Source organism: Enoplosus armatus, chromosome 19 (assembly GCF_043641665.1).
Source record: "Enoplosus armatus isolate fEnoArm2 chromosome 19, fEnoArm2.hap1, whole genome shotgun sequence".
NCBI classification, from domain to species: domain Eukaryota; kingdom Metazoa; phylum Chordata; class Actinopteri; order Centrarchiformes; family Enoplosidae; genus Enoplosus; species Enoplosus armatus.
In genome coordinates, this window is record NC_092198.1 from 15,989,663 (window position 1) to 16,002,175 (window position 12,513).

At 42.9% G+C, this 12,513-nt stretch overlaps 1 protein-coding gene across 2 annotated transcripts in view; it reads right to left on the minus strand.

The window, feature by feature from the left end:
- Nucleotides 1-12,513, minus strand: part of gphnb (gephyrin b) — an 89,310-nt gene that overhangs the window by 18,264 nt on the left and 58,533 nt on the right. The window contains exons 11-12 of one of the 2 annotated variants that reach the window (XM_070925391.1): nt 8,046-8,049; nt 19-69 (exon numbers count right to left, since the gene is read on the minus strand). The exons of the other annotated variant lie outside the window; for it this stretch is intronic. Coding sequence (XP_070781492.1) covers nt 19-69; nt 8,046-8,049 — 55 coding nt within the window. The remainder of the gene's footprint in view (nt 1-18; nt 70-8,045; nt 8,050-12,513) is intronic. 2 annotated transcript variants of the gene reach the window in all.

Consider the following 12,513-nt stretch of genomic DNA (forward strand, 5'->3'; position numbering starts at 1 on the left):
GGGGGGCGGGATAGTTACTCGAGAGCTGAAGGTCCTCCTGCGATCATCTTTAAGCCCCTCCAACCTACACTGGAGCTAGTGGAGATAAAGCATCGAATCACAGGCATCAGTGCATCTGTCCCGGCAACCACAACACTACAGACAGACAGACAAGACAGACACACGGACGGACAGACGGACGAAAGGGACAAACAGACAGACAGGCATCCACTACGACAAGCAACCCTAGCAGGAGAAGGGAGAGGAGCAGCGAGGAGAGAACTGAGATAGATAGAAAGAGAGAGAAAAAGAGAGAAAGAAAAGCGAAATGGGCTTTCAGGTGGCATAATGCACCCTGTGGCAGCCATACTGGAGCTCTGGGGCAACACTGAAGATGAACAGCTGATTTTTAATTATTTAACTTAACTTTCACAAAAACATTTCTGTTGCAGAGGTTAACGTTTGTGCTGTGTTCGGCTTAGAAGTAAGCATAAGTGTCCTTTTGGATTGAGATGTTAGATGCTATAGATAACTATCTGGTCATCTGGTCACACTTAAACAATAAGGCTGGTGATATTCTATATTTTTGATATAGATTATTCCTCTGTACCATACAGCTCCAACCAAAGTATGAAAAACACATCAGTGAGACACACTGTTGCACTGTTTCCTTCAATACCATGAACACACACACACACACACACACACACACTGTAATTTCTTTCTAAGTCAATCCCACATACACCATCCTCCTGCTGTAAATACTCACTAGTGAATGTGCATTAATCCACAGCTGAAAATAGTCCCCAAAAATGACTGTTTGTTGGGGACTATTTACTCTTGGTTGAGTAGATTTTTCGAAAAAACTACAGTTACCATGTGTTTTAGGAAACTACTTACCCTTTTTAAAAAATCTACTTTCATATTTTTTGACCCGGTTTTAAAAATGAGTCAGCAGGAAATAATGGACCTGGGGCTGAGTGCCAGAGACAGGGTAGATAATTCATATTGAGAGGCAAACAGATTTAGATTTGTTGACAAAAAACATGGAATAATGCCAGCCTTATTGTTGTACTCCAAATATGACATTATCTTTGATTAATGGGTTTACATGGGTACTGATCGAACTTTGACATTTATATTTTCACAGCCCAATTGAGTGATGATGCCTCCTCCACATTGCGTTACGACACCGGAGTTTTCCTCCAGTATTATTAGTAATTAACTGCAACCGTTACTTTCAGCCTGCAAATGCTGATTCTAAATTTAAGTTAGTAGTGTATGTGTTGTCAAGTAGATGGACTGGCCGAGAGCATATTACAGTCCTGGTAAATGAAATCTTGAACTTTTTGATTTAAGCAATAGCTAACACATTTATTAGAAGCAATGTCGCCTCTGTGAGCTGGCTAACAATACCAAAAGGTAGCTGTTTGTTGAGGTTAACTGAGCTTAGTCTTCTCAAGCTACAGCTCCTTTGTATTTGAGTAGAGAAAAGATCCAGAAGGACGAGTTTACCATGTCACAAAAACAAAAACAAAATCAGACTCCTCATATTACTAAAACTGACCTAAATGAACCACATGTGCAGCAGGTACATGTTAAACTCTGCTGTCTGTTCTTTTAGCTTTATTTCTGACATTCTTTTGTATACAGTCTATTTTCCAGCGGACTTCCATGATGGCGCCAGCTGTGGTTGCTAGGAGATTTGTGCCACAACCGCACAGCCCTCATATAGAGAGAGGGAGAGGTATGATGAAGAAAAAAAAAAGACAGAAAAAAGACAAAGGTGGGGATTAAGGGAGCTAAATACAGCTACAGCAAGACACAGATCAAACTTGCAGACATTGAAAAGCACATATGAAAACTAACGATCGACAGCTAGGACATATTCGTACAAGGTGTGCCTTGCTAGAAAAGAACTGCAAAAGACATCTAAAATTAAAATACAAATGACACGATTAACGCAGAACAATTACATTACAATCTCACTACCTTGCTAGTCTCTTTACACACACAGACAAACCACAAGAATCACAAGTTTTCTGCTTCCTAATCCAGTTTCACATACGCCTTTATAGTAATGTATCAATAATCTGTCCTGCAGCTGGAGTTAATGCAGTAAATATACAGTCACCATTCACTAAGAAACAGCTAAAAACCTTGATGCAGTGTGGAGTGATGACACTAAGACTGACACGGGTGGAAAACAAGACCTCAGTATGGCAAAAAATAGCTAAGTAGAAAAGATCATACCATCAGAGAGCCATGGGGGGGAGACACTTTGCATATGGAGATGAACACAGTGGAAAAGCTACAGGAGGGGGGTGTGAGTTAGGAAGTGAGGACAATATGTGGAGAATGAGTGCAGAAGCAGAATGGGGTGTTGGACGTATAGGGGAGGAAGGCAAAAAAGCAGACTGTCAAACACTCTCGTACTCATTTCTAATCTACCCTCCACTGCAATCCCCCGTTACTGGTGAGAGACTGACCAAGTGAGAGAAGAGAATGAGCTCATGTGCGGGATGCAAATGTTAACACGCGCACCTCATACACACAAACACAAAGAGAACAGGTTTAGCAGTTTGGAAACTCCCAAAAATAAATGAAACAAAAAAACGAAATAAAGCCAGTGTTGACGTATCTGTGTGTGTGTGTCTGAGGATTTGTACTTGACAACGACACCTTCATTCATCTTAATGGCACGTTGCAGTACGCTGGGAATGCAGACACACACACAAAAATAAAAAACAAAACAAAAACAAAAACAGTGGCCTCCATGCCAGAAACACTAATCATTCTACACGCCAGCCCCGTCGTCGCCACGGAAACAGCCTAACGGCGGGTTGTCATGGAGATCTGCCAGGAAGATCAATGGGCAGGGGGAGCGGGTGGAGGTGGCGGTGTCGTCTACGGACACAGAATAGTGAGCATGGCCAGGTCAGCGAGACACGTGGCTCTGGGGGCTGCGAGCTGCCCGGGGGGAAATCAATGGGGCCAATAACCAGCCGGCTGAGGAGACGCTCCAGGAAATGATGGGATGTAACCGCCGCGGTGCTGAGCTCAGCACAAAACAAAGGAGCTGTCAGACAAATTATGCAAAAAGGGGGAAGATTTATCCGTCCGCCATGGGGAGGAGAGGGCTGTGACAGGGCAGGGAGGCTCGTTTCAACCGGCTTCAACCGCCTCACCCCACGGGACGGGGCAAGAGAGGGAGAGGGATGGAGCAGAGGACAAAACGCTGGAGTGATAGCGACAGAGTGGTAGAGGGCAGGACAAAATGCTACAGTGGCAATCCAGAGCTAAGTCCTCCTCCCTGGGGAGTGGAGGCAAGAGCCTGGGGGGGGGGGGGGGGGGGGGGGGCAGCGGGGAAGAGAAAAAGTGACACATCTGCAAGGAAGTGTGTGTTTCAGTGAAGGCCTCTGCTCTCCACTGACTGCGGAGCACTCTTGGTTTCTCTTGGGCTCCCCAATGGCCACCCCATGGATCATCTGTTAACCCAGACACACACACACACACACACACACACACACACACACACACTCGCGCTCAAATTCAGACCAGGTACATACACACAGATACACTCACACACTCTGCCAAAACACCACAACATCACCAGCCACTGACGCAGAAATCACATCAAAAGACCAGATGGGTGATGAATGAGAGAGGATGAATGCTGGTGGAGATCGAGAGAGAGAGAGAGAGAGAGAGAGAGAGAGGCAATGGTGAGGAATGTTACTGACCACTATGGGTGGTGATACACAGGGCAACTTCTAGAGGGGCAGCAATGTCCAACTCAATTGCTGCTTTATTTCTTTGAATCACGTATAACTTTGGTTTTTAGCCCACTTTACTGCCATGTGTATCGCCACACTAACTCTCTGACCTACGCAATACACACCTCCCCCTGTGGAAATCTGTTATACGGGGAAGTGTAAAATGTGTGTCTGTGTTTGCAAATCAAGACTAAAGACCCTGTTTACACCTGGTCTTAACATGCGATCTGCATCTGGATAATTATATCAGCTCACTGGCCTTTGCACTGAGACCTGGTATCAATAAGCATTCTTGTCATCTCAATGTTTCTCACATCCATATTCAAAGTAGGAAGAACAAACACTGCATGTTCCAGGTCAATGGAAGGGATATTACGTAGGGGTCGTCTATAGCTTTATACAGGAGGAAAAGGTGACCTTACCTCTACAAACATGTTTTCAAATGTATTTCGCTATTACATTAAATATTCTTAAGTTAAGTGAAAAAAAATCATCCTACGGTATTATTCATTAGGAGTTTAACACCACAAAACTTGTTTCATCAGGACTGCGTGGTTTGATCGACACAGCCTGCAACATTTATATGGCAAACATCCCCAAAGCTGACGTCACATTTTGATGCAAATACTGCTCAATCTTTCTGGGTGCATGGAAGTACACATCACCTCAAATCAGTGGGAGGAGCACTGAAAATACAGCACAGACAGAAATCTCTGATGTGAAATAATCAAAACAAAATGATGTGTTCATGTACGACCCCCCCCCCCCGCTCAGGAGCTGATTGATAAAAATATGTTTTCAGGGACTTTAAGGGTGTACAGACTGCATTTATACCTGGCTGAGATCCGATCATCACAATGCGAGCCAGACCACCTCCAAAAGTGGTCTGGACAATCTGTTTGCATTCCAATTGCAATGCCTAAGATATCCAGACAGAGATCACATGTTAACACTACGTGTAAATGGGGTCTACACTATCAATATCACACTGCTTTGATATTTGGCACTGTGACGACTTCTCTGGATTTTAACGTTTGTTTCTCTTTTATCTCCCACTACAGTTTAACATAAGCCACCATGTGCTGTGTATATTGTATTTGTTGTTCTTGGAGTATCTTGGAGTATCAGCAAATATAATGAACTAAAGTAACTAACCTGTTCCAGTGCTACATGCTACAGCAAGGGGTTGCCCAGTGCGATCTGGTCTAAAATGTTGAGTGCTCTGTGTGCATCTCTTCCTCAGCTGCCTCCCTGCTTGTGTACATGTGGTGGTGTGTGTCACTAGTGTGGTGAGGTGCTATGTGGGATGCCAGTGGCCTGCATGCCGGTAGATAAGAGGTTGGTAGAAGGTTAGCGGGTTTACCTGGTCCAAGGTAGAGTACCTTGACTTGAGCGTGATGACCTCATCCAGGTGAGCCCTGAATTCTCTCCGTGAGGCCTGGGGGAAGCCACAGGATAGTCACTCACCTTCATGCCACACACACTCTCACACAGGTGCAGGCAACAGGCATGCACACCCACTCGCATCAACACAACATATCAGTTAGTGGTGCTTTTAAAACACAGTTGCACATAGTCTTGTCATTTTGCACACACACGCACCAAAAGCGCGCACACACACACACACACACACACACACACACACGCCAGAACTAAGCCAGTACTAACCTGACACACATTCTCCAATCGGATCAAAGAAAATTTGAAAATAAAAAGATGTGGCAAACAACTCACTAGAAAACACTGACCACCAACAACACAAGAAAACCAAAGATGGATGAAGAACAGAACCAGTTCAGTGGACAACAGTTCCAGTAGAGTGCTGCTACTGTGGACACACATCCCTCTATTAGTGTGTGTGTGTGCGCAAGTGTAGTGGAAGTTAAGAAGTGAACCCAAGTGAATGCTTGACCTGTGGCCATACCCAAGACCTCTGTCTGGCAACAGACGTACAGATTGCAAGTGATGGCACTACAGCAATCCAGTGACAGTGACCTGATTGGTATTGAACTTTAAATCGTACTGCTTAGAGAACAGTAATTGGAAAAGAGGCAATGCTTGGACTTTTTTTTGCCATATTGATTTAGATCTAGACTAAGGAAAATGAGTTATTTCAAAACACATGTGATGGCACTGAAAATACAGCTTGACCAATACCTGATATTTTAGGCCAATATTAATATTAATATTTGAAAGTTAAAAGTTATATATGAGAGTTAATCTGTATACTGAATATACCAGTAAATGAACTTCACTGGAAATTAATCAAATATCAATAACAAGTACAACACAACAACACAAATTCTACAAAAATACATTAAAATTGAGATCAGAAAAATAAGGCTGAAAAATACAATTAAGTAACACATACTCTACAGTTTATTTGACATTTCTGTACTGCAATCTCTTGCTACTAATGGCTGACATACATGGCAATACCAATGTATGTGAAAAGATATAGTCAGCTAAAAATATTGGCCTGAAAAATATTTCGAGTAATGCGTCTACAGTAATCCACACAGGACAGTAATTGCATTACAGTTATTTTTGCACATTTTCTACTTAAAAAAAGGGAGATAAATTACCTCAAAACATATGTGATAAGAAATTACCTCCCACCACCTTTGAGGTGGACATTATGTTTTTTAAGTCTGCTTCCAAACTCTTTTCCAGATTTCATTACTGTGCAATTACAGGTAATCAATGGATTCCGACATCACATTGGACAAGTGTCAGCACTCTTCCACGCCCTTGCACTGAGGCCATGTCTTTATCACTTACAGATCAGAGTCCTTGGGCCCTGACCAGAGTAACAAGCACTGGAGAAGGCTCACGGCACATTTACCGAGTCTCTTTTCTCTGTTACAAGCTGCTGTGTGTGTGAGTGTTTAAAGGAACTGAGGTGTGTACACGGAGGGAGAGAAACGCATTGTTTGTGCAAGCAATATCACTTTCATTCAAATACATAATTCAAGCATCTTTCAACTTCAATTCTGAGGTTGAAACGCAGTTGAGGAATATGCCAAGTGATGGAGGCTTGTTTATTTTGGAGGGTGTGCGAGTGGAGTGTGGAAACGAGGCGGGGGTTAGATACAGTGCGTGTGCCAGAATGGGGGCAACAGGACATTTTACTACAAGACAAAATCAGAGGAAAAACACAACAAGACCACATCCACACAAAAACAGAGAGGAGGAACAGAAAGGATTGTGGGTATTGTGTAGAAAACCACGGAGAGACAGCAGGAGGGCAGCAGGCGGGACAGCACACACACACAAAGGGAAAGGATAGGAAGTTTAGGGCGGAAGCAATCATGCCAGGCAGGAAGTAAGAAGTGCGGTTAGAGAGGGAAACCGATGCCATGATGACGGCCGTAATGATGCATTAGAACCCATGCAGGAGTACCTCAGCAATGCTTAGGGTAGATGAACAGGAGGGGAGCCGCGCCTGGTGCCGCGAGAGAGAGGAGGGGAGAAGAGAAGAGGGTTAACAGAGCCAAAGCCGGGTTGAGCGGGGGACAGAGGCACACAGAGACTGACGGGGGAGGCAGACAGCGCCCTCTGTCTTTCAGGAGGACATCTGCGTGACAGGTCTCTGTGTGACTGTCTCAGATGGGCCAAGGCAGCCAAGGGCATGACGGACAGGACAGGACAGGACAGGACAGGACAGGATAGGACAGGACTGGTCAGGACAGGTCAGGACAGCAGGTAGGAGTTGCATGGGGATTCACTCCCCATCAGAACAATAGGAGAACAGGTTTCACAGGAAACATCACACATTTTGAAAATTGCGTCAGTTTTTCATCTTGACAAATGCAGCTTAAATTTATCGACTTGTTTTCCAAGTGTGTCTGTTTATCTTCACAAGACCTACTAAAAGGAATCCACGTGTCCTCTGTTTATACCTGAACATCAAAGCTTTTGCTGCTCTGAGAAGACAGTTATAGAAAATCAGCCTAGCTTATAACGCAACGAGTACCTTCCTGCTGAGTCTTTTCACAGAGATCTGAATGACTGGTTGCAACGCCACTTTATTATCCCATTCTTGTGTATCTACTCATCCTAATCCAGGATGTAAGTGCTCCTTGTAAGCTGAAACGTATAAGTCTGGAAGACACACTGTATGTGCCATGTGTGACATGCTCCCTTGGTTACAGTACAAAAATAAATCAAACCTATAAACAGACTCCTTTTCCTTGTGGCACAGAGTTAATTTGTGCTTCAACTCACGATTTGATGTATTAAAGAATCAATTTCTTAAAAGTATTTATTTCTGTTTTCTTCTGGCATGACATGCCTTCAAATAATGCCACTGAAATCAACTGCAATATGGCAGAAAACCCTTTCAAACAGTATTCACCACTATGTCAGGTCATACATTGACTGGAAAATTAAAATGTTCCAATAGTTTTGAAGGTCCCACAAATACAGATCAGTTGTAACCGATGCAAACCTCTACAACAACACAGTACTGTAAGTAAGCCCATGAAATCAATGCAAGTGTAAACCATTGATCCAAAATACCTCCTTAACTTAATACGCCTCCTTCCCATCATGTAACACAACATGTAAACCAGAAATCACGTGGGAAATAAAATGAGGAAATTGCAAAGTAATTTACTCTAGCACCCAAAAGTATCAGCTATTACTGCTCTACTGGGGTCAGCCATGGCTGGAACTTTTCCATTCATGCTGTGGTAAGGCACTTTTAATAACAATGCCTCCACCAAAAAGCACATGAAAACTTTATTACCAACGCTAATGAGACTGGAAAGAGGTTATGTTTCGGCCCCTTTTAACAAGATATTTCAGGAAGTTGCCTACAGATTCCCTTAAATTCTGCTGTTACATCAGACTGATTTTAGAGGTTATTAATTATGCTGTTCATTTACTGGTTGGAGAATTCTTCACTACGTCCAAGACAGCAGCTGTACAGCATTTCATTCATGCTGCATTTTGTCAAAATATCAGAAACAAAAGCACAAACATGGCCATCTGTGTTGGCAGAGGTTTCTGTTGGTCCAAGAGCCTTCCAGCTCAAAAATGACATATCACTGGGAAATCCACTTAAAAATATCCCATCTATTCCTGGCAAAAATAATGGCCGGCACGAAAGCCAAGCTCACTATGAATTATTACAAAAGTCATTAGATAATTCCCGACCTTTCCTCGTGAAACAGTAACCTTTTAGATTATATAATAAATTGCCTTTTTAAAGTGGGGTTGTCAAGGAGATGAGCATCCCATCCCTCCTAATTGAAATGCTGTAGATGCACAGTAGTTGCCCTCATCAAACTCACTGCTCAGATAATGGACACTGGCAGGGAACCACAGGAGGTTACAAATTGAAACTCGGGAGTGAACGACACAAGGATCTCCTAAATACTGCAGCAGCAAGGTAGCGCTCTGTTAAGAGGAAGCTCAATCCACCGACATCGAGTGAACCTTTTTGTCCTCTCCAGTTCCACCACACACTAAGAAGACATTTAATTTACAGTTGTCTGGATTTCAGGATGCTGAAATCCTCCAAATTGAAGTACTCTGAAATCATCATTATTATAACATCTTTCAAAGTATACTGGTGTCTGCCACAGTGTCGTTTTGGTAGTACTTCTAGGACAAGGTGCTGAAGTTGTGACCAACAATTATTTATTAGAAATAGACCCCAATTGTCCTTAAACTGGCGCTGAGAAAAGAACAACATTGCTTTCTGTCTACATACAGTACTCAGTTATCTTTTGACATTCAAAACAACTATGTAACACAACTCACAGTCATGAATATCTGTTATTAGATAATACACATCCCTCACATCTAAACTGAATTATAGATTCAGTTTGATCAGCGTAAACATCTTTTGAATGATATCACACACTCTGACTGTGCAGGATTCTGACGAGCGGCTGTCTTTACTTGTCAAATTAAACTTGCTGCCAGTGCTTTAAATTGATTTGAAGGTTTTGTGCTTGCGTTCCCAAAACGGCACGTTATTGAAAGAGAAAACTTGCTCCCCTGCGAGCAAATAAAAGTGAGAAAGATTCCAAACTGGAAAAGCCAAACAACCAGTAACCACAGCTGACAAGAAGCATGTGCTGCGTGCTCCATCACCAAGTCCCCGTCATCCATCACTGCCCTCCTATGGCCCTCTCCGTGTCGACATGTATTAGAAATTAATAAACTATTGAGTGAGTTGCCAGCGTGGCAGAGAGTGAGAGCTAACACAGCTGATTTGACAGGCCCGTGTTATGCTGCTCACCAGTTTCCCCCCTTCTCATCAGCGGCCCACATGGTGAATGAGCACGCTCAGTACAGCTGGTCAGACAGTCTCATCCATTCCTCTTACTGCCTTTCATTTCCTGCCTGTCTTCTCCCCCCTCCGCTCTGTCTGTCTGACTGTTCGTCTCTCTCTCTTTCTGTATCGCTATTTTAAAGCTCTCTTGTATTCGTTCCATTCTCTCTCCATTGCCCTCAAGGCAAACTCTCTGAGTCAGTGGGCGTGAGTAACTCCAGACAAATATAATATCGCATACAATGCATGCAAACTTCACACATACAGATGCATGTCCGTAATGCATGTGTGTTGAATTAAACACATGTTTAAACACTGTTTGACACTGATATATATATACATACTGTACTTGTAGATATCTACAGTATTTATCTTAATAACAAAAAAATTAAAATCCCAAATAGTGCACATGCTCTATACACACATGAACAAACACACTGAACTCAGCTGAAGTGATTTTGACTTCAGGCCTTAAGCAATTTGACCCAAATGGTCTATGAGTGCTACGAGCCAAATAAAGCAAGGGAGGGGGCCGAATCTGTGTACATTAATCAGAGACAAAAGAGCACTTTCCTTCTGGCCATAGCTACTTTCATCTGGTCTCATCATCTCTGCAACAATATATCACACATATTATAATACATCCTGTGTCCCATACGACCCGGCTATCCCAGCCATCCCTCTGACATTCAACGTGGTAGGATCATTCTGCACAGCTAAATTAATATCAAACTGCCTTTTCCATCCAGTCATTGAAAGAGCTGTTGTCTCTCTTAAGATTCTCATAAAGATTGGACGAAGCAGATTTTCAAAAAGAGGAAAAACAGCCGTACACTGCAAAAATCTCCTCAAGAAGTCATTTAAAAAGCAAGTTAAAAAAAATCTGTCAGTGCAGCAAGAATATTACACCATGTCTCCAATGCCAGTCAACATGTATTTTCTAAAACTGATTTAAAATGTCCTTAATTCTAGTAGAGCAACAGTGTTGTTCTGTCTAGTTTCAACATATACTGTAGTACAGACACTTCTACAAAATTCTAAAAACAAGCTGATCACCTGGAAAGAGGTTGAAATATTTGTACTGCAATTGTAGATTTTGTTTTCACTTTTTTTAAAGGAATAGTAATAGCCATTTTGGAAATTTGCTTATTCGATTTCCTGGTGAGAGTTAGATGGGAAGACTAATACCACTCTCATGTCTTTATGGTAAATGTGTAGCTACCTTTGCACAAAGACTGGAAACAGGTGGATGTCACGTGTTAATTAATGAACTTTTGTGCTGGTAAGTGTATTTTGTTAGCTTCGACAGAGCCAGGCTAGCTGTTTCCCCCTGTTTCCAGTCTTTGTGCTAAGCTATGCTAACCAGCGGCTGGAGAGAGTTTCTTATTTACCGTACAGACACGAGAGTGTTATTCATTTTAAGTGCAAATAAGATACATATTTCCTAAAATGTCAAACTATTCCTGTGAGTAAATGAAATTTAAAGGCCGAACTGACTTGAAAAGGAAACGTGTTGCAGTATGCTGAGTACGTCCTTTTAGTCTTATGTTGGCCTGTGCTAACATTACCTCTATCCATTTTTTGATGTCTGTGTAAAACAGCAGGAATCAACAACTTTGTAGTGCAAACAGGAATAAAAGGCATTAACTGGCCCTGCATGGATCTATTCTTCACACGCTGAGGGAACCTTTGTGTAACGTAGCGTCGAGAGCTGCGTATTTATCGCTGTACATGACGGCAGAGTCTCCAGAGCTACATCAATATCCTGCTGCTTCTCCTTGTCAGCTGTTTAAAGCCGTCATGGATTTTGAAGGTGCTGCTTCCACACTTCTTCATCCACATTGCCCTCATTTCCATTTACAGTAGCGCTCCAGCTAAGTTGCTATGTTGGTGACTGGAGGGAGGCACGTGATAACTCCAGGGACAAGGAATAACACTGCAGGAATCAGGATGAAGGGGTTTCTTATTCCTTTTTTACTGTAAGGCGCTCGGAATAAAAGCAGCAGCTACATCAGGAAGGGAGTTGAGGATGGAGGGGCTTCTGTTTCTGAGAAGGTGACTGGCTGAGTGCTTGACTTAAGCACAGATGGAGTGTGGAGTCCTGTGAGATTCCTACTTCGTCTCGCTTACTTATGCTCATCCTCCACTCTCTGTCTCTCTTTTATGTATATGTAACGTCCACCACCTTCTAACACTGCAGAAACACCGCGGCCACAATATCAGGCACATGAGCCCCTCCATGCTTCCTCCTCTTCTTGTCCTGCAGCCCCCCTGCTAGTTTAAGCTAGTCAACAGTCCCATCGCTACATTACTCACCCTTCTACCCCCTAAACTCGTTCATGGCCTGACAGCGTACCTCCTTCACGCATCATCATCCTCATTGTCATCATCATCAGCAGCAGCACACACACATGCACAAATATGTATGCAAGAGCACAAATAATATTTACACACACACACACAATGCATCCA